This window comes from Parasteatoda tepidariorum, chromosome 6 (genome assembly GCF_982258835.1).
Source record: "Parasteatoda tepidariorum strain Cologne lab strain chromosome 6, Ptep-v5.0, whole genome shotgun sequence".
Classification (NCBI taxonomy): domain Eukaryota; kingdom Metazoa; phylum Arthropoda; class Arachnida; order Araneae; family Theridiidae; genus Parasteatoda; species Parasteatoda tepidariorum.
In genome coordinates, this window is record NC_141760.1 from 14,250,080 (window position 1) to 14,274,657 (window position 24,578).

General features: G+C 29.1%; 1 protein-coding gene across 6 annotated transcripts in view; it reads right to left on the reverse strand.

Annotated features, from left to right (window-relative positions):
• LOC107452712 (transcription factor E3) overlaps positions 1–24,578 on the reverse strand; it is a 112,348-nt gene that overhangs the window by 47,645 nt on the left and 40,125 nt on the right. For 3 of the 6 annotated variants that reach the window (XM_016069279.5, XM_016069277.4, XM_071178977.2), the window contains exon 2: positions 2,678–3,019. The exons of 2 other annotated variants lie outside the window; for them this stretch is intronic. In XM_016069279.5, coding sequence (XP_015924765.1) covers positions 2,678–2,973 — 296 coding nt within the window. In that variant the 5' untranslated portion in view covers positions 2,974–3,019. Of the gene's footprint in view, positions 1–2,677; positions 3,020–13,887; positions 14,817–24,578 lie in introns of those variants that run through there. One more of the 6 variants, XM_071178978.2, reaches the window with a different exon arrangement.

The following is a 24,578-nucleotide window of genomic DNA, read 5'->3' on the forward strand; positions in this document are numbered from 1 at the left end:
AATAGGACGCCATTACCGTCAAAACTCCCATTCACCCATGTGTTTTCTAAAACGATAAAATCTGGTATTTCATTCTTTTTTTTTTTTATAACCGTTGTTGAACAGCCGACCCAATTTTTGGATTTGCGACTACTAATTTCAACTCTGTAGGCTTATCAAGTTTAACCCAATCCCGAAGACAAGGGGGGACTCCTGGATCAAGTATTGGGAGAAATTTGCCTTCGTGGAGGACTTTTTGATGGAACTAACCCGCATTTGCGTTACATGGTGAGGAAGACCACGAGAACCTCCCACGGTTAGCCTCACGGCAAGGGTACTCTAACCCTTGATCTGTCTACCACTGAGGATATTTCACGTCAGAAGTGTGGTCGGTGCAAGCCTGATGCGGAATTCGTATCGATCAGCCACTGCCGGGATCGAACCCCGTTCACGAACGCTCTATCCCTTGGGCCATCGCGGCTCGTATTTCATTCTTTAAATTTATTTTGATGGCATAAACACATTCGCTAAAATCTATTTATATATTAGGTCTCGGAAAATTCTGCCCGCGAAAGAACACTCCTTATTATACAAAAAATTCAAATGGTGCCTTTACATATAAAAAAAAAGGGGGAGGACCCTAAAATGTATGTATCAGATGTATCGCTTAATTTTGTCTGATACTTCCGTTGCAAGTTTGAATACGGATGCACGTCATATATGCTCTTTAAAGTTAGAAGTTTATCATTAAGTTAAAGTGTAAATACATACCATGTTCCACTTTCTTTTTGTATACGTAAATACAAATCAAAAATAACTTAAATCCAATCGTTACCACAAGAAAATATTTTTTTCACAAAGCGGTTCAAATTGGCATCTTAATAGTCACGGTGACTATTAATAGCTAAAGACGAATACTCGTGATGATTATTGTCAATTTAAATTATGGGTACCTAACACTATCTGTACTATCTGCTTCTTCATCGAAATTTAATAGGATTAAGGGAAGAGGGGAGATGGGAAGATAACGTTAGTAAATTAACATGATGAAAAAATATAAACTAATAGGTTATATACAAAAAGGAAAAATCTGGGATAGGGGAAAAAATAATTTAGAACATATACATAAAATCGAAGAATGATGAAAAAAGAACAGATATCTTAATTTTCTGAATCACCCCCCCACCCCCGAAGGTATTCGGAGGTGCAGAGTGATGCATTCCATCTTAATGCGTTGTGAGTATTAATTGAAATGCCCATATAATAAAACAAATTTAATATTTGAGTCGCTTAAAACAAATTTGAAGATTTGATCAAAGTCGCACTACTATGTGCACTGAGTGGCTTCATTCATAATTTTCTACTTTGTTAAGGTCATTATAAATTGTATTACGATGACTATTCGTTTTTCTGACCATTTATATACATTTTTAAAATGATTTATAAGTCGTGGGTATAAAGTACTGTCATTTCTTATTTATTAAAATATTAATACATTACCATTGCTACCACTAGGAAAAATATTTTCTAGATCTACAGAAAATCCATAGTAGTAGTAGGGCACGGTTTAATCCTTGATTAGAAGACTTACCACCACTTGGTTTACGGTTTAATCCTTGGTTAGAAGAACTTACCAAGCCGTGGTTAGAAGACTTACCACCACTTTCAAAAACACCGTAGTAAACTACTTTATAACTTTAAATTTAGTATTCCATTAGTTATTATCTTCAATTGCGATGAAGTACACAGGGGGTGCCTAATTTTCTACTCTTTTTGTAAAAACTTATTCTAGCGGTACCTAAGTTTATGTTTTAATGTATTATTTTTTTATTAATTTGAACTTATTTTCCGCACCGCTACACATAAATGATTTAAAAGTTCATATACAACGCTATTTTGATCCAGCTTTATAAAAATTTTAGCAAAATGTAGAAAAACTCTGAAAGCTTTAGTTTGTAAATGTCTACCACTCTATAAATTGTTTTACAAAATGCGTAGAAGTTGGTCGGCCTGAGTACATTTGAAAGGAATAGGTAACCATTTATGCTAGTTTTAGAAAATATATACGAAGTTATAGTACATAAATCCTTTTGCAGTTTGTAGCATTTATAAAATTTATTTCATAAATAAAAAAAGGTGTTAAAATTTAAGCTAAATCTTTTTTTTTTCCTTATTTCAATAGCAATTCCAAATATATTTAAATTTATCCTCTTTAGAAACAAATTGGCCCATTGGAGGGTTCATTAAAAAATGGAAGTAAGAAACACTTGGTAGGAGAAAAGAATGTAAATAATTCTACACTGCCACCCCCCTTGCGACGTGGAAAAGGGAAAAAAATCTTTTTATGAAAGCAAATTTTGAAAAAAAGGGGGGTTTTCTCCTCGAAAGTTTAGAGAAGCTGTTGTTAGTATGCAGGCTTTTTTTTTTTTTTTTTTTTTTTTTTTTGAAAAAGTAATTTTTTAACTTCTTTCAAAAAAGTGAATAACCATCTAAAAAATGTGGAATGAAAATGTAGAAATAAACAAACATCATAATAAGGTAAAAAAATTAAATAAATAAAACTATCCCAAAACATGATAATAGTACTATGAATAATATCTTTCTTAGAACATTTTACATTGAAGCTATAAAGATTGACCGAATATTCAAATCATCCTTATAAAATGATTATCAAAAGGGGAAAAAAAATTACACTTACTTTTTGTTTACTTGTTTAACTTCCTTAAAATCTTCCCTGGGCTTTTTGGAACCTTCGTTATTGTTATCCTCTTCGCTCTTAGAACGTTTCAAAACCTTGACAATGCACTTGATGAGGGGTCTTTTCGAATCAGGGGTTGTTGTTTTGATGTGGGGGATGCAATTAGAATTTTTGTCACGGAATACAGTGAGTAGTGCTGTTGCCGGCACTACAGTGGGTCTACGTCGAGTAGGAGGAGTTTCGATGGCAGAGAAGGAAGAGGAGGAGTCAGGAGTGATGATGTCACAGCTTGGCATGACGTAAAGGGTGATATCACCGCAAGGTCGCACACTTCTCTTCTCTCTGAAAGAGTAAGCCAGACTGACTTAAAAATTCTTTCTCATGGAAGCAGCTTTCAGTTTCAATTTATGAGTCAGTAAAAATAAAAATTTTTATAGTCTATTTATCTCTCTTATAAAGAGAATTAGAACCTGTGTAATGCGATAACGAAAGCTTGCGATTGGGCTCGTGTGTAGAACTGGAAATTTTGCTCAAAAAAGAAAGGTTTTCAAATTTTGAAACCCTTTCATTTGACTAACAGCATTTAAAGACACTATCAGTGAGACATTAGAGTGGATAAGAATTAAAACGAAGGTTTTAATGAGAAGATGATAACGATAAGATTTGATTTTAATCTTTTAATGTTTCCTCCAAACATAAGAAAGATGGAGGAATGGATGGATTCTTACTTATGGATAGAAACGTAGAGGCAAAACTTTTCCTCTCTCAATCAATTCTTATTTACTTACTCAACCTATTTCTTTGAAGTGACTTGTCTGTCCTGAATAAAATATGGTTAGCTAAAGAAAAGATAATATCTTTAAACACGACTTTTTAAATTTCAATTTGTAGCTAAAACAAGAGATGAAGCGATTACATCATAACTTTATGTTATATATATTACTCTAGGCTTGAAAAGATTTGAGTTTAAATTGCTTTAATCACTACAACACACACACATATGAACACTAAAATATGTTCTATGGAATTATAAAGCAGCAGTTCCTAAATGCTGTTCTACAGAATTATAAAGCAGCGGTTCTTTAAAGTTGTTCTACGGAACTATTATGCGTTTCCTAAAAGATGTTCCGTAGAATTAGTTCCATTTACATGATATTATGAATGATTGAAATGGTTGGTTAACTTTCGCCGGGGAATGTTGACAATCCTATAGTCGCTTTTGGTAAATGTCCGGAATATATACTAGGTCTAGTTAAGTGCCACTGCCCGGTATACATTTACCCCGTATGCCCTACATCAATGTTTATTTAAGGTTCAGTCTCAGTGCCACTTATCCAACCGATTGTGCTCAATTATTGTATTTTGCCATGTAAAATTATTGCCATGAAAATGGCCGAGCAAAATTGCTATGTAACTTTAAAATGACGTAAAAAATTATATGCCTTACAATTCAAAAATTTTTCGACTATTATTAAATAAAATAAAAATGTATAAATATTTGCTAACATTTATTTTTTGCACGGAATTACATTTGGATAGACGAATTTCATAATTCGCTTCATAAGTTTAGTAAGGAGTAAGAGGAGAAACATCTCCGCGCTTGAAATTGAGACAACCCTTAATGCGCACCAAACGCAAACAGTCAATTCTTTTTCAGTCACTTCGCTTTATATATCTTTCTATCTATTTATCTATCTCTATATCTATCTATATCTATCTCTATATCTATTTATATACTATCGCTAATATATCTTTCTTTACTCTAGCTAATTAAATATATTTTTAATATAAAAACTGCTGTTTTCCCAGCAAAATTTCTCAAAAAGGACAAACTATTCACTCAAAAGAAACAAATGCCATCAAATTTATGAAATATTTAATGCTAATAAAATGCACATAAAGATTTCGAAGAAATTTTTTTGTCATACAATCGCCAAATGGCAACCTTGTTCAGGACTGTTCACATCCTTCTCCTAAAAAAAGTGAAATAGTATCGTCGGATACCACGTAATGAAGGCGGAGCCAAATGCCAACTCCTGGTGAACGAACTACATATAATCTAATTTTTGTTCGACAGAAATGAAAGATAAATGTATTTTATCGTGTTTAATTGCAGATCTTAACGTAACCGCAGGCCATAGTTAGATTCATTAAAAAAAAAATTGGTTCAAAATAATTGTGAAGTAAATAGTTGCCATTTGGCACACAAACATCACCGACCTTTGCTCCTTGTGGTCAGTCGCTCTCGTGAATAAAAACTGAATAAATAATTAAGAATCTCACTAAGTTCTAATTTATATAATTCCTTCGTATTATTAATTCGAGCAATAAATACTTTTTATTATTATTTTCTTATTATTTTTGTTTCAGAACAGGGCTGTGAAATCGAGCAGTCGAAATAGAAAAAACGAAAACTTTGTATATTTCTTTCTATTTCTTTCTTTTCTTTTTTCCCATTTGTATATTTCTTTCTAGCGCTCAATTGCAAGCAAAAATATATTTTGGTATCTTATAATTATTTAAAAAATAAAAAAAAGAACTGTCTAATAGTTACTAAAAAATCTGTTAGATAATTGGAATTATATTTGTACTGCAATATAAAACCCAAAAAAAGAGTAGTTTAAAATTTTTTCCCTTCATATTCAAACATTTATCAATAATTGATTTATAAAAGGGACACAGAAAAAAAATATATAATAGGGACACTGGTTTCCCTCTTATATATATTTTTCTGGCTCTCTAATTGCAAGCAAAAATATATATTTTGGCATTATTTAAAAGCAGTCTAATAATCACTAAAAGAATCTGTTAGATAATTGGAATTATATTCGTATTAAAGTATAAAACTAAAAAAAAAAAGAGTAGTTCAATTTCCTTCATATTCAAAAATTTATCCATAACTAATATATATAGCTAAGAGGGACACAGAAAAAAATATAAAAGAGGGTCACTGGTTTCCCTCTTATAAATATTTTTTTGGCTCTCTAATTTCGGGCCAAAACATATTTCGGTATTAGTTAATTACTTAAAAAAAACCAGTCTAATAATTCCAAAAAAAAATTCTGTTAGATAATTGGAACTATATTGGTATTAAAATATAAAACCCAGGAAAAAAGAGTAGTTTGAATTTTTTTTTCATTCCTATTCAAAAATTTATCCATAACTGATGGCTTTGTAAATTAGAGAAATTTCAATGATAAATGAGAGTATCTGTTAGACATAAATAACTACAATTTAGTACGAATTCGCAAAATTATTGTTTGGAAGTGAGTCGTGTTAGGAAGATTTTATCTTTATCGCAGAAAAAGACACCCGTGTTTCATGCTGTATTTTATAACCATAAATTATTAAAATGCTTACTTATTAAAAAATGTTCACTTATTTTGACCTAAATTATTACAAAAGACTGCATGGAAATACTTGTTTAATGAAAACACTCTGCGTCAAAGGGTTAAAATAGAAAGAATTAAAAAGGATTTTAATCTTGCGGAAGTTACTTACATAAATATTTACAATTAAGAAAATAGTTAAGAAAAGTAATATTCGAATGAATATTATGACAATTACTTAAATTATTATTTATCACAAATCGCAGAAGAACATTTTTGAGCCTTTGTTTTACCGAATTTATATTGAATAAAATGTAAGTGGGATGCCGATTATTGTGCTTTGCATAAATGAAGAGGTAGAATATTGAAAACAAAAATTTCATAATTTTGTTTAACATTAAAAACAATTCTAAGAGCCTCATCCCGAGAAAAATATATCAAAGGGGTATTTTATGTTTGTTTGAATTATTTTTATGTAGAGAGGTGAGAAAAATCAGTTTTCTTTCAATTTTGAAAACGATTTCAATTTTCAAATTTTAATTTTCTTTCAATGTTTGAATTATTTTTATGTAGAGTTCAAATTCGTTTAATTTTTCTAAAACTGGAAAAAGAATTCTCACTAAGCGGAACAAGTTGGCAACTCTCGATACATATTTATTTATTTATTTTTCTCTTTTACTTCGAAAATTTTTATAGAAAATAAAATCTTGTAATATAGTATTATATATAATGTAATCTAGCAACACTCACAAAAGGGTTTAATCCATGATATAAAAAATATTAACAAAGATGATAATATGTTTCATTTTAATGCCATTTAAACAAACCATATTTGAAAAAATACTATTTATTATTGAAAAATACTATTTATTATTATTGAATCAAGAACTTTTTTAGAGCTCAATTTCAAATATTTTGAAAAATATTGTATAGCTATCAATGCCCTTCCCCCCAAATATTTATTATAAATCAATATAAAATTATAAAATACAAATCTAAAATGAATGTGCATGCTAAAATAGTTGCTTTTTTATTATCCATCATTAAAATAGGTGTATATATTTTTCTTGTGGAACAAATATCTCTCCAAAATAAAATGATGATAAATTTTTGTTATCAGAGAGATAAACTCTTATCTCCTCTTGGAATTCAAACCTTATTTTTCTCTGTCTTTTTCACCGTCACCTTCCCCACCTTCCTCAGTACGATGACTATGCATAGATAGTATATTAAGTTAACGGCCATTTAATTGATTTTAGTTTAAATGTAGGTTTTTTCTTGTCAGAAGCATTTTATAAATTTGGATTAATTGTTTTTAATTTTTTATAGACTATTTTTTTCTGTTATTATATGATTTTTTTCTATTTTTAAATGATTTTTTTTCTATTTTTAAATGATTTTTTTCTATTTATAAATGATTTTTTTTCTATTTTTTCTATTTTTTAAGGCCTTTTTAAATACGCTTTTATACATCTGTATTAAATTTTGCTATAGACGCTTTGGAAGTTAAACACAAAAAAAAAAAACCTTTATGCCCAAATGTTTTATTATAAAAGAATTATCTATTATATTTTCAACTCTTTATCAGCATTTATAACGCAAAAAAAATATTGTAAATATTGCAAAAATGATTATTGTAAGGCATTTTTATTAAATTTAAATTTTTTCTAACCAGTTTTTCTTCTAACAAGTTTTTTCCTCCCACTTTTTCCAAACAATCATATTTTTTTTTGCATTATTAAAAATTTAATTATAAACCATAACAATATCTAATAATATCTAGGTTTCAAGTCTTTCTGATGCATATGGTCTTGGACCACTTATTACAAAAATATTGAAAACTATTAGTGAATGTAAAACTATCTGATGTTATTCTGCTGTGCATTATAAAAATCAACGTAAGCGACAAAAAATTAAATATTTTAATGGGCATTTACGTATAATAAAATATATACTAAAAATATATATTTTTTTCATAAATTAATTTTTTTCTAATTTTAGTTTTCAGAAATTCTGTTTTTTTAGCTTTGATAGTGAATAAAATAATTGAGAAGCTGAAATTTTTCGTGAAGCACCTATTTTGTGTTTACAAATACACGGCAGTATAGAGTATAAAGATATCTAAGTTGACACCAATTCACTTGCCTGTTAACTAAAAATGTATCAAAGATCAATCAGTAAGTAGCGACAGTCAATCGGATTACGTTTCTTTTCAGAGTAAAAATAGTGTAAACAAGTGTTGCCATTAACAACTACAAAATGGGATAAGGTGCAAGTGACGTAGTGTGGGTGTATCGATCATGATTGGTAGTTGAAACGTGGCATTTGTTTACGTTTGCAACTGCTCTTTCCATTCTATTTCGAGTAAACCAAGCCCGTCAAGTATCAATTATTTTTAATGACACATTCTATATTTTTACACAAAGATTTCAATTTTTTCATTACATATTTTTTACTTAACGTAATGACAGGCATGAGGCCGAGTAGAACATAAACAAACTAATCATGCATCGAAGTTGACAGGTGCACAAAACAAAAATATATCACGGATACAATAAAATACGCAAACAAATAATGAATCTAAGTTAAGAAAAATATGTAGTCGAGAAAAAATTATAATTCTGCAATTTCGATGTGCGATACGGCAAAAACAAAATGGCCTTCACCACAAAAAATAAAATAATAAATAAATAAAAATGGTTTAATTTGTTTGCACCCAGCTGACGGACAATTGGCCAAATAAGAAAATTTTCTGTAATTAGCAATCCCTTTTAATCTATATATAATAACCGTGTGTATAATATAATACGTATCTAAATATATAATATAAAATTATATATATAGTGTTATTACCTGTATAGTTTCTAAAAACTTGTAAACAAATTAGATATTTATATAAATAATCTATTGTAGAATATATGAACGTTTTAGTTTTTCAAAATAAATCTAAAGAATGAAAGTCCCGCAGTGGACTGATCGTTAAAACACGGTTCCCAGCAGATCACCGAAGTCAAGCATCACTGGCTACGGTCAGTGTGCGGGTGGGTGACCACTTGGATCAGTCTGCGTAGGGACCGAGGGTGTGCGGTATTGGTCCTCGTTAAACTGTGCTACCGTAAAGTGCTCGACTTCGCGCACAGGTCGTCGGGCTACCGAAGCGGGGGTGCCATCCCTTCCGCAGAGGATCAAAATTGTGATGGCATGTCTTCGGATCATCCTCCGGGATGTTTCCCAGACCGTCGCCAATAGCCCATTGTGCAGCTCTAGTGCGACGTAAAGTAACAACAACAACAAGAATGAAATAATTAAAACCCATTTTCTTTTTTATTTTCATTTAAAAAAAAAACGTGTTTTTGAAGTTGGAACCTCTCGTCTGAAGGGTTAAAAGAATAACTTTGATTTAAAATGATTTCGAGACAAACATTCCACCCTTTTTCATACGTCTGATGAATACGCATATGTGCAAACCACACAATTCTTCTAGTTCAGTTTAAGGTAAAGACATCAGCACTTTTTGAAATTATAATATGATGACGCAAAATCTGAAGCAGCCATGTATGAAAATAGATATTTATATAAATAAAATAGCATATTAAAAAGTCTAAAGTCTAATAATATACCGCGGCAGAATATTTTTAGATTTTTCGAAAGATTTGTATTTAAAGTGAAATAAAAACTTTGGCTTTTTTATTTTCTTCTTGTGTTTATAAACTTAATTTACAATGATTTTAATGGCCACTACAAAAAAATAAATGAAACACATATAAATAAATGCATCATCATTATCGAACGATGGTTCATTAAGCTCAGATAATTATACAAATATTTTTGTCTACAGTTGACTTTTCAATTCTCATTTCATCACCAAGGGAATACAGAGAACTACTATAGAACTATTCTCCATAGTTTTGGAAAATTATTTTCGTAGTGGTAAGAGGGTTAATATATTTATATTTTGATACAGGGAAGCTACGAGCGACTAAAAATGTAAAAAGTGGTGACAAATAAAAAGCACAAGTCTATTAAAAGGGATTAAAATTAGCAACTCTTTCTCGCATATTTCTTTCAATTTAGTATTCAAAGTGAATCCAGCGGATGATTATGTTTAAAAATTGAGTAACTTGTTATGTAAGTATAATTACGATTTTAAAGTTAGATAGATTAAATGTGTGATCTCCAAGACCCGGGCCGCAGGCCGGACCGTGGTTTCAATGGTACTGGGCCGACCAAGGAAAATTAAATTATTTCAATTTTATTTACCATGATGTATTTCTCTCTGGCTTGCACGACTTTCTATGGAGGAGAGGTTAACCAAGAGCTAAGAGACGTCAAATTAAGCTGTACCAATACCGTACATGTACTTGTTTTTTATTTTGAAGGCGTTTTTAAATATAGTTAAATTAAAATTATCAAATCAATTCAATCCAATACGTAAAGGATCAACTCCCCCTCCTCATTCAGTGGTAAAATTAACAAACTTTCACCGGTCAAATTGAATTGTACCAATTCCGCACATGCAATTGTTTTTATTTTAAAGGCATTTTTAAATGTAATTATATTAAAATTATTAAATCGGAGCAATCTAAAATGTAAACAATCAACGCCTCCCCCTATTTAGCGATAAAATTGTCAAACGTTTACCGGTCCGTTGGGGAGCGCGAGATTAAATAAATAAAAATGAATTTCTAACACCACTAAACACACATAATTTAAGGATTTTAATTTCAATTTAATGAATGATAATGCCAAATTTAGTCCGGCTCCTGCCTTTTTCATTAGCTACGATGTACTCTCGAAATACTTTAGCTACTTTACGAACCCTCTCTTTAAATTCTCAAGATGAACTGCATCACACTGCACCGTAGAAGCCCTTCGGGGGAGGAAGGGATGCAGGGATTCAAGAGAAGCATCCTTCGATAGCATCCTCCCATTGATGTTTTTCTCTCTAACTACTATGTACGTATGTGAGTACATTATTCCCTCATTCCTTCCACATTCCTTAACCAATTTCGATGAATGAGCAGATAGCCCTACGAGCTAGTTACTCAGTAAAAATATGATTAAATCGGTATATATATATAGTAATGAATTATTTTATAAATAATTGTTACGATCACAGAAAAAAGAAGAAGAAAAGAATATTGAACTGAAATTTCTGTAGTTTCCCTGCACAACGAAAAAAGTGCAAATGTTAGCAGCCATGTAATTACTGAACGGGCCCTATGGTGAATAAATGTTAAGAGAAAATAGCCACAAAGTGAAATTTCTGCCATAACAAATATTCCCGATCTGAGACAAAAATACGAAAAACCAACAAAATAACTCTAGAGAAATAGTTGCGAAATGAAGATTTCAAACAAAGGAAAATAAAATAAACAGAAAACCTAACCAAAATGTTTTCTTTCGGTTCAAAGCGTGAAATGTCTACAAGAAAAAGAAACACATAATTTAGGAATGTTATCGTAACTAATTCTATGCGATTTCGGAACTCGTACACTTTCTTCCATTTGATAAGGAATACTCATGAAAAAGAAATGATAAGAGATGATCAGGGATAAAGTTCGATGTGAGAGAAAATCTCGGTAATGAAACTCAAATAGGAGATGTTATCTTCAGAGAAGGAGGAGGATCAACTTTTAACTGGCCCTCTCTATATATCTTTTGCATATACTAATAAGCAAAATGATTAATTATGTCCAGAACCACTCTCTTTCTTTACTTTCTTCTATTGCAACGGTTTCATGTCTTAACACGTTCCCCTTCCCTTCTCTGTTGTATAGGAATGTACTGCGATATTTTTCCCTTACTTAATACTTTTCGTATTTACTTTATATTATATATTTAATAATATATTTTATAAAAGCAAAAATTTATAAATAATCTTAAATATTTTATGTAGCAAAAATAATTTCTAAAATTTCCACGACGTTTTCTTTTAGATCTATACTCAATGCAGTTTTCAGTTCCGTATAATTTTTTCACTTTAGAGTTTTTAATCTATTTGAAAATCTAGACAAAAACTAACGTACTTCCTTCTCCTACGACTCTCCACACGCTACATGTGAAAGCGTGCGAAGTGTAGCCATAGGTAGAGAGTTCTGTTCCACGCCACCTGTAGCCCATTTCGATCGCCAATATCTATAAAAGTAGAATCTTAAGTAAAGTGGCTGTACACAACTTAATAACAGATTGCACAGTGCCCTCTGGTGAAAAACTAATTGAATTTGCATTTCTGTCTCAAAAATGGTTGAAAGAAAAAGTGAATAACAAAGTAGAAGAGCACCATCGATTCAATTACGAATAAACACATTCTGTAATAAATTGTTAAAAACACTTTTAAAACGCGGTTTTGCTTGTTCGTGATTTCTTACAGTATGTCAGATGAATTTACAGTGTGTCATATTTTGAAAGAAAAAAAAAATTGCTGGAAATCAGGACTTAATTATATCACAAGCAGAACCAACTTAATAATATTATGGTTATTTTCAACAATATTATGGCTTCTAACAATACTATGGTTCAAGTTTTTTTTATAATAAGACCATAAATTTTGGGGTGTTCCTGAATGATTGAATACAGAAATAAATAAAAAAAAGTTGTAAATAGTTTTTAAAAATGCGATTTGAAACCAATATGAATGTCTTAAGTTAACCACCTCTCTTAAAGTGAGCTTTAGTCTCTATCTAGAATTTACTGCGGGGGAGGGGGAAAAGGGTGCAAAACTTTCAATTTTCTGCCTAAACAAGAGATGTAATGTTTCTGATTAAATATTTTAAGCTAAATCCATTAAAATCACACACAAATAAAAGAAACTAATAGTTAAAAAGTTAGTGAAGTAGTTTTATATAGAAAGAGAACAAATTATGACTTGTATTTATGTATCTGGCGTAGCTATCTAGGCATTGATCCCTAAATATTTTTTAAGCATCCGATAGGAACAATTGAGTTCACTAACGGTCTAATAGTTATAAAAGTTTTTGTACGTAAAAAGTATAATTGCTTTCAAATTTGTTTAGGATAGGGCATCGGGTTACCAATCAGTACCGGGCCCCTACAAAATTTGAACCGGCCTAGTTCACGGCCTTAGACTATGGGAAAGATTTGAAAACAAAAATATGTTAATATAATAGAAAGTTTTAATAACTGCTATCGCGGGAAATGCAAATTTTTTTTCATACATTGCACATTGAAAACACGACTTTAAGAAAGATATCCATACATCGCAACTTCTATTTATACAGTTTTGATTTAAGGAATATGTGAACAAGTTTTTATTTAACATAAAGGAATAAAACGTGTAAAGAAGAATGCATTAACTGAGAATGAAAAAATAAATAAATAAATAAAAATAAAATTTAACCAGTATAGAAAAAAAAAATTCTTCTGATTCAAGCACATATCATTTTCCTTTTTTCAAAAAAAAAAAAAGAAAATAGTTACAACTGATTAAATAATTAAACCCATTCCAGCTGGAATAAACCAGATTTTTATCAGCGAAACGAGCCATTCTAATCTTCGAAATACCAATTACTCAAAATCTATGATCGATGGCAGTTCATTTAAAATATATCATTTATTTCAGAGCGAAGTCCATGTGAATATACTTTTACCTGATTTAACTTAACCTCGAACACAGCGAACAGAGGGCATTCCATGTGCGTATTCAATTATGTTTAATATAGGTTTATCAGCTGTCAGTTTTAAAGACTGCTGCAGCGATATGGGAAGCAATGATAATGCATGCAACTAAAGCGAGAAATAGATGGTATTTTTCAATATCGATAAGATGTGTCCCAAAAACGATTAGGAGGAGTGATATGAATTAAAGTGTAAATGAATAAGAACGATAAACCAATATTAAAAGATAAAATTTATACTTACTTTGCAAACTAATCAGGCCATGGTTAGGAACTGTTATACATTTCTTGGTCAGTAAGGCTCTATACAATATTTAAGATCCTATTTGAAATTGCGTTATGGAATCCGTTTGGAATTGGAGATCATGATAATAAAATCCATTCAATTCAGTAGCTGATTATTATTGTTATTAATATAATAAATTAATTTTCATCTGCTGACGGATGATCACTTATATTTTGGGGGAAAATTAATTTCATGGCAGCAAAGTGCTATTTGCATTGACATTTGCTTTATTATAAAAAAAAAAGATAACTTCAACCAAGCAGGCAATTATTTCAAGATAATAAAATAATATCTTCTTAACAGTCCCTGAGTTTATCTTAACAAAATAATTAAAAAACTTCAAACTAACTTAATCAAACTAGCTATTAACTCATTTTAATAAAATTATTTTTTCACTACTAGCGATGACTTAATTTTATAAAATAATTTATTTCAAACAGACGATCAATTCATCACGAAAGTCAAATTTCCGATGGGCAGACGATAAATTCATTATAATGGAATAATTCCAGCAGACGATCAAAATTCTAATAAATTAACTGCAAAAACGCAGCAAATTAGTACAGTAAGGTAGTAAGATAGAACAGCGGAAATTCAAAATTCTGAATAAATATTGTATTTAAATCTAGAACTATGTAGCAGGTAAGAATAAACTTTATCTTAACTGACTGCAACTTGTTTTCTTCTAGAATAGATTCGAGTGGAGTATTAAGGTAACTCGGTTGTTCCATCAAATGCAATATCTCTTTACATTTAGTAGAATATGTTTACTTCTTTGAGACTGCAGGTCTGACAAGCTAAACTAAGTGGATTGTTTTATAAACAAATATGTTCTGATAACGCAGAAGTCAAATATAGTACGTCTATACGAGTGGACAAAATCTTTAAAGAGGTTAATAAGGGAAAATCCCTAGTAATAATAGGCTTTGGAAATGATTTTCTTTTTTTCTAGAAAAGAAATGTTGTTGTTGAAACAGATGGAAGTATATCGTGCGAATGTACCTCTGTTTGATTGTTGTCTCAATGTCAATAAAACAGCCGGCTCATTCGGTTTGCTACCGACAAAATAGTATACATAAATAAATATTTACAAAGAAAGAAATTAAAAGGAAAAAACATTTTTAAAGAAGTAGACAAAAACAGCAAATTTTTTTTCGAAAATTCTTTTAAAAATTAAACAAAAAAACAAAATAACGAGAAGATATCATCTCGTCTTAAGTTCACACGGTTATATCCGTAAATTAGAGTGCTTTCTAATATTGTATATCATCAAAATGATGACATGCAAGGTTCGTCACAAACTTATTCCCCCCAAAATGAACAAAGGGCATTGTAAGGAGTGTTACAAAGGAACACCTGCTAGTAAATGATGGTCAAGATGACCCACCTAACAAGCTCAAAATGTTTCCCCCACAGAGTTACAGAGGCTATAGGGTTATACTTTTTAAGATTATATTCTGAATGCAAAGTCATAAACTTCGTCCGATCTAATATTTTAAAATTAGTTGCATTATTTATATTGTAATTAACTAATTGTAATTATTTAAATTATTTCCGTTGTTTATGACTATGATTTAACTATTACATTCACAGCAACAAATTAGTTAACAAAAAATGATTTATCAATCGAAAACAAATTAAAAAGAAAAAAGTGCATTAACATTTAATTAATTTTGTAGTTTTACTCCTTTAAATTTGTTAATGTTGAGCAAGACATTTTGTAGATGCATTCTAATCATAATGACATGAAATGGTTTTTCGCTCCGCAAAAACATATTGAATCAGGAATAATTTGTGATTTACATATTGATTCTGACATAGATTTGAATTTAATCATGAATATAAATTTTCAGTATACAAAAAATTAAAATTAACTTTATGATATTAATTTAATTTTAAAGATAAAGCACATGGTATAAAAAAAATAAAACAAAGGAAGGACGTAAAAGAGATTGATTTCTCGAACTGAATTTTATTTTAAAATGACTTTGAATTTTAACAAGTCTTCAGATTTTTCTGCTTTATTCCAAGGAGTAAAATTAATTCAATTTTCATGATAGAGGACAAGGGATGAAAAAAATTAAAACAAATGATGGAATTAATTTTCATTTTAAAATGACTTTTAATTTTAACAAGTCAACTGATTTAGTCTAAGATAAAAATTAAGTTTACATAAAAGGAAATATATATATATATTCACACAAATTAAAATAGTATATGTATATATATCTTCCAGCGTGTCATATTTAAATATGTTTCTTATTTAACGAAGTATAATCTAAACACATTGTTAATTCTAAAATTATAACCTAACATTTATTGTATATTAGAGTGTATTGTATATTAGAGTATATTGTATGTTATGCATGGTTATTATAATTTTTTTTTTAACTTAACAATGTAATATTATTTTTCGAATTATAGCTATTCGAAACAAAATTGGATAGCTAGATAGCGAAAAAGACTAATGAAAATTTAAAAAAAATTTTTGAAAAACCTAATGATATTGGGAAATTATGTTATATACTTTTAAAATATTTAAAAAATTTCAAGTATAAATTGAATGAAATATATTTAATGACTTTAAATTATTCTAAAGAAATATAGAGAAAACAATTTACAAAAATATCATTAACATAAACAATGTAAAAGTTAAAATCCTATGAAAATGAAGTTTTAAAAAAATATTTACAATTAAACAAGAAATAAATCTGAAAAATTTGTTGTACTCCTTAAAACTATTACAGAGTTTTCACAAAGACTTATTTTATTAATAAGAATTAAGAATTACGGGTTACAAAATTAATCCCAAAAATGAGCAAAAAGTACCATTTAGTTTAAAAATGTTTGAAAAATAACAAAGACCGTGGAATCAAAATTATTATAGAGAAATTTTCAAAAAATATCATTTTCTTCGGATTTTCATTAACTAACAAAAAATCAAAGTAAACTACGAAGTTTGAAAATTAAAATGTGAGGAAAATGCATTTTAAATTTACATGACTAAATGTAGAAAGTAATAAAGTCAGACAAAAACAATTACTACACCAGGTATACTGACAAAAAATGCATTAAACTATGTCTGACGCACAAGGAAAGGAATAAATTAAGAGATTACTGTGCAACCTTAGAATCGTCAGCCCTGTGTATAGCTAAAAATTGCAATGCTAGTAGTATGCCAGTGAAAATTGAGGTACGACTTTACTATCAATAATGGCAATCAAAAAAATCGAAATAAAATATCTGAAGCCTTTTTAACGGAAATTAGAAATATCTATAATCAAAATTTCTTTATATATTTTTTTCTTCCTTTATTTTGATAATATATATTATATATATATTCGCACGTGTTCATCTCACCCTATTGATAAATCTATTATATAAAAAATTTAAATTTTCAAAATTATAATTAACTTTAGTATGTAAAACCAGAAATATATGCAAACTAAGAATAAAGAAATTTAATTTTAAGCAATATTCTATTTTGTATATTTTATTAACATAAAGTTTTGTTGACGAAATTATTCTGTCGACATCGGCGATTGTATACACCTTGGCTATTGCATTGGCACTTACTGGACAAAAGCAGTGATGGTTTTTTTTAGAAAATAATAAAGATTTATTTTTTAGTTTTAAATTATAACATTAAAATATTATTTTAAATTATAACATTAATATATATTTATTAATATATAATTATAGCATTTATAGCAATAGGAAAGAAAATTTAATTAATACAAAAAGTAGGTTTTTGTTAGTAAAAGATTATATTATACCCTAATGGCGACGAAAAAAAATATTAATAATAAAGAAGCAAGGTTCTATTAGTTTTTATAATACATTAATTATTATCTTTAAGATTTGAAATGAAAAGTCATTTTTAAAGATTGAGAGTTCGTTAAAATATGCCTTATATTGTAATAATACTGACTGTACTTACTTGTAATACTTACTGACACAATTATTTATTGAATAAATTTTTTCAAAGGTAAGGTATGTATGTATGTATGTAGCATAATAAACAAATACAATAACAGCAAATACAAAATTTTCTGCTTTTCAGCAAGAAAAATTTGCAATGAATAAAATCTTTCGCAGGGCATGACATATACTGTGATGTATATATTGTGCAACTATTGAAAGCCCGAGCATAATTTTTCATTTTATAAACCCTTCCTGTAAAGAGATAAGACTAAAAAGAATAAAAGAATATATAACTTTTTTTCTCGATTTCCACGTGTATTTCTTATAATTATTAACACATTTTGTTAACCGTTAAAAACAGATTTCCCTAACATTTACTTCTTTAAGAAGAGATTACGAAATTATTCGTATAAGAGTTATGCTACAGTTAAATTTTCACGCATAACCATGATTGAAAAATAACAAAAAATCAAATATAATCCAAATATTCACAAAATATTTTTTTTAATAAAACAGTAGTATAATTGTAAATTAGCGAATAAATAAATATAGATGATAGAGATAAAAAATAAGTTTAAATGACATGACATCAAAATAATGAAAACTTTTGACATTTAAAAAATTGAAAATTTTCCTAAAACTTTTTTACAAAATGTTAATAAAAAATAATTATAATTAATAAAAATTTGCATTGTAGGTAAATTAAACTAAATAACTACAATTAGGAGAACTTAGCATTAACATCATTAAGTTACAATCGAAATAATGAAAAAACTGGTATAAATTGAGTATCATAACTAAGAAAAATTAAAATGCGCATAAATGTAAACCAAGGAAAAATTGGAACCAACATTAAAACCTTTGAGAACTTATATTTAAGAAACATTACGCAATGTTTATAAGAAATTAATAATAATTAATAACTGAACATTAATAACATAACATAAATTTAATTAAATAACTGCAAACTAAAATTATTAACTAACATTAAGTTATAATTCATGGAAATGTATGATTTTTAAAACACCATTTATATTAAGTGATAAATATAGAATTATTTTACTTCCTTTTTGATAAATTGTCTGAAATTAAATGACTTAAACTTAAATCAGGAATAAACTTTTGAAATTTTAAGATAATAACTTTCAAAAAAGCACGTGCTTTCCTCTACTAATCAGCATTATAATCAGCTTGTTATAAATAATTTGCAAATAAGAGGCGATAAAGGATAATCCTCTAGCACCCCTCTCCTAGGTTCATCTTAGTCCTTCACCCCTCCGATTTTCCTTCTCCGATTTTGACAATTGAAGATTGATTACTGATTACGCCCACTGAAGAGGGGGGAAAATATCTGTGACGATCGAGCACAGACGTGGATTAGGATGATATAATATCAAAATATTCTTTTTTAATTTCAAAGGAATTTTGAAAATAAATTTGTCACTTTGGCAGTTTTTTTTCTTCTTGAACTTTAAAAATGTTTTTCCTTTCTTATGTATATGTATGTATATATATATATATATATATATATATATATATATATATATATATATATATATATATATATATATATATATATATATATATATATATATATATATATATATATATATATATATATATATATATATATATATATAGTTTCGGAAGTTTATTTTTATTACTTTTAACAAATCAAACGTGAGTTTATGAAATAAAGATCTCAAGAGATATATTCAAAATTTCCACAACAATTGATAACTATTCAATATTTAAAGCAAAAAAATGGGGGGGGGGGTAAGCGCGAAAGCACTTAAAATTACAATAAATTAGAACAAATCGGAAGTTCGAAAAATCTTCGTGTTCAACAGAAATGGCAAATCAGCATATCAAATTTTACCGTGTAGTAGCATTTCTGCAGCCTGCGGAGTAGCCTGTACGGTATTTTTTAATACAAGTTTAGCATTTAATAATTCACAAACTAATAATCGCATGCTAAATTATTTTATTCCCTTGTACTTTCTCCATATCGTTCTACGCACGTTCATAATCTCAACTTTCTAAGAGTCTTAGTTTTTGCATAGCAAAACAAAATGTAAAGTTCAACAGCCAAAATAGTAGCAGCGGTGCATACGATTGTTTAATATAGAGACATACACTTTGACAATTTTCATAATTCAGGACTGTAATAAAATTAAAAGAAACTAAAAAGTATAGTGAGATTACTGGTCAGAAGTAGCGCACTACAAGTAGTGAAACTATTGCAGTCGCTACTCTTTTTCGTAGTTTGTAGTTTATAGCGCGCTATTTTTTTTTAAAAAAAAGTAGTGTAATTTTTTTTTTAAAAAAAAAGTAGTGTAGCGAGTAGTGCGATTAAAAAAAAAACAGTAGTTTGTAGCGACTCCTGGCCACTACTTTTAACGTTAGTTTAGTAAAGAAACAAGGCTCTAACCCTACTAATTATTCGATTTTGATGGGTAAAAATCTTCGCTGCTCAGTCAATAAATGCAATGGAAAAGACCCTGTGGCTGCAGCTGTGCGTTAATAGAAATTACGTATTTAAAATCACGTACAACTAATACATAAACTAAGCATTGCAAAAAATAGGTAATGAATCACTTCTGTCACACTTTCGCACTCACGAAACATTGATGTTATTTCAAAGTAAGGGAACGTATTTTCGATGTACTTAATTTCTTAGAGGAAATAAAAGAGCGTTAAACAATTAAAAAATTGCAAGTATTTGATAGTATCGAGTTTCTTAAATTAAATATTTGTCGTCGAAAAAGGCATAAGAAGTTGAAGGTTAAAGGAATAAACTAGACAAAAAATGTTTTGCAATAACAAACTGGCTCGTGTAAACAGGAATAAATCGCTCATGGGCTGCAATAGTGGCACAACTAAAAAAACACGTGTTTTGGACTAAGAACAGGTGTAAATATGAAAATACACATTCTTTTCAGCAGCAATACTAGCACAACTCATAATTCAACTTGAAGGTAATCTTCATTTAAACAAACTAAAGCATTTTTTATGCATTTTGCTTAGCAATGAAAACTTTAAACCCACTTATCTCAAAACATGATTTTTTGAGTTGTGCCGCTATTGCAGCCCATGAGCGGAATAATTCTTAATTATTCCCTTATATTTAGTGTAAGTCAATTTCTTATTCAGAACCATTTTGAACATAGGCGTACATCAAGTTCTCCAGTCAAGTTCGCCTCTTTAAAGTAGTGAAGTACTGAATTTCAAAGTAGTAGTTCGTAATCACTACATTTAAAAAAAAAGTCGTTGCTGTAGTTAACTACATTTGTAACAATGTAGTTGTAATAAACTACTAAAAAAATGTAATTTTTCCGACCACTACTGAGTGAGACTATTAAAATTTTCAAAAGATTTCAAATCATATTCCGTACTAAATTGTTTTATGTATGTGTTACAATGAGTATCAAAAACAAATTATGACACTTCATTATGAAAGAAGGTAAAATAGAAGCGCCTATACCAATCATTATTTTTTTCCAAATACAAATTGTTTATTTATCCATTTCGAAAACAATAGCTTATCTAAAGCAGGTAAACTACGCAGTAATTTCTTATATCATCCATCTTTATTAACTAAAGAGATAAGGTTTGGCATTGCTTTTAATATGATTATTTTTAAGGAAGGAAACTACTTTAAATCAAAGTCGGGTTATAATGGGGAAGGTTAATTTGTTGATTCACAAAATATGTGCATGGTTTTTAAATTTAAGTAAAAGACTATACGTGTCACCGATACACGTTACATGTTTTCCGTGCTATTTCATTCAACACGTTTTTCTTGGACAAACTGTGACGTAGCATGCATTGTTTTAAATTACTAGCGTTAAAAACCGAGATAAACAAGAAAACAATTTGTTAACCTTCTTTTAAAAATAACACCATACTGTGTTCTATTAACAGAATAAAATGTATCATATTGAATTTCAAAGTTTTTATAACATATTTTTAAATCATGTATTTTGTTTGTATATAAAAGAGAGATATGTAAGAATGGGAAATCATCATTAACCGTGTCCTTTGAACCTTTTAAAAATATCTCTCGATCTTTTAAAAATTTATCTAACTAATTTTTTTGTAAAACTTTTGATAATGGTCTTTTTTTTATATTCTTTCTTTCACTCTCTTATTTTCTTAAAAGTTTTAAGTTCAACCACCACAAAAGTCAAAAGCTATTAGACCGTCAAATAAAACCTTATGAAACAATCAGTAAAGGAAAAGGTCAGTCTAAACTCCCCTCTGCGGCCGCATAAATAGAAGGGAACAAGGCCGGAAACTACTAAAATTTTAAAAAATATTTATTTTAAGTATGAAAATTAATTGCTAAAAAATTATTCACTTTAATATTAATATCGATTTTGTGACGATACTTCAGTCATATCGTAACAAAACTAAGGTTAGCGTCAAATGAAAGCATTTGATTTCTTAACTAGTTCCCTCCATTTTCAAAGTTTTTCGGGCAAAACTAAAACACTTACTATGCCATAAATTCTAAATCATTAACGATTTCGTTCTAAAAACAAAATCTTAGCTAAGTGTGCAAAATTAAATAAAAAAAGTCATCACATTGAATAACTTTTGAACGAATGAACGGATTTTCAAGTCTTAAAACTCGATCTTAATGGTTCTGGGACCTAGCCTTAAATATGAAATTACCTTAAATATATAATTAAGGAGTCTCAAGGTTATTGAGGGTGTCGTAAAAGCAAAATACATATTTTATAATTTTTCAACACAGTTTAAAAATAGTATCCAGATTTTTTTCTTCCAGCAACTGGTATAAATACTTATAATGCGCATAACTGCTCAATTCAATTCACAATTTTTAAAAACTCTTTTTTTTTTTTTAATTTTAGTTGTTGTTGTTAATTTACGTCGCACTAGAGCTGCACAATGGGCTATTAGCGACGGTCTGGGAAACCGGAGGATGATCCGAAGACATGCCATCACAATTTTTGATCCTCTGCGGAGGGGATGGCACCCCTGCTTCGGTAGCCCAACGACCTGCAAGCGAAGTCGAGCACTTTACGATAGCACAGTTTAACGAGGACCAATACCGCACACCCTCGGTCCCTACGCCGACTGATCCAAGTGGTCACCCACCCGCACACTGACCGCAGCCAGTGATGCTTGACTTCGGTGATCTGCTGGGAACCGTGTCTTAACGATCAGTTCACTGCGGGACTTTTAATTTTTAGAAACCCAGAAATTTTAAAAAAATATCTACTTCTTTTCAAAAGTGAAAATTATTACGCACATTATTAAATATTCAAAAATGGTTAAAAATGTTTGAAACAACTTGCAACAGCAAATTTAAACTCCTGTTTGGAATTTTTGATATTTAAATTATGGAAGTGAGTCACTATGTTAAAAGTTTTGTCCTAATAGTTTAGGAGACATTAAGAAAAATTGAAAATTTTTGCACAAACTTTTAAAATTCGTTTATCTAAAGATAATTTCATGTAAAAATAATTTTAAATGTGCATATATATTTGTTATTTTTTTCATTATTTTAGTTAATCGTCAAAAATATTTTGAATCTTAAGATAAACATTTTTAAACCATTTTAAAATTTGTATTTCTAAATGACAAAATTCGAACGAAATCGGTCGAATGGTTCGCTGGAAATAAAATTTTAAACTTGCGTCTTCTTTAAGATGGCTAGGTACGCGAAAGTGAAAATAAAATTAAAGGGTACGTTAAATATCCTTCGATTAATAAAAAATTTCTGTATCAAGTTCAAATAATTTTTCCCCTTGTATAGTGTAGTGCGCAAATAAAGATTTTAAACACAGTTTTTAGAGGGTTCCCGCGGTCCTGGAAAAGTTTTAGTAGTAGTAGAAAATTTAAATTAATTCTAGAAGATATTTCTTATTTTAATGTACCACTTTATCGTTAAGTGCTTTAGAAGCTCGAATTTTCATGCATATATACTTTCTTTGACAAACAATTTTTTATTGTGGTTAGCCAAAAATTAAAATATCGATATTTGTTTCATTTTCGTAATCGCTTTTAAAATTTTCAAGACTCGTAGGAACCCTGTTTTTTCCCTGTTGTCCTCTCCTCAATTTGGACCATTGCGCAGTGGGCCAGCATCCAAGGTTTCGTTGCCAAAATTAGTATTTCGATAAAATTTGTTTCAAAATTTGGGGGTTTTTATGTGCAGGTAAATTGAATTCATAGTTGAAATTTTGAAATACACTAAAAATACCAACAAAAAAAAAATGGCTGCTGAAATATGGCGAGCAAAAATAAAAATTTTATATAGTACGTTTAAATAATTAAATATAGCAATGAAAATATAATAATTTTCGTAATTTTACATAAAAAATAAAAAGCAAATTATATTTCCGAAGCAATATTACAAAATAACGCGAAAACATGAAAAAAAAACATGATTTTTGTTTTTCGGAATATTTAGTCCACCTTTGCAATACGGGCAAAATGGGGCAGGTTTTTCCGAAAGATAAGATATAAACTATAAGTTTGTCAAGAGTATTAACTAATCCAACACATTGAAAAATTGTGCTATAATTTCAGACTAATTACTCTGATAAAAATGTAACAGTAGGGTGAAATTCCTATATATATTTCTGAAATAAAAATTTAAAAGTTAAATTTAAAACAATTTTTTAAACATATTTTTCATTACATTGTACTCTCGTCGATCCAAAAAGTAAATTATAATGTTTGGAATGATTATG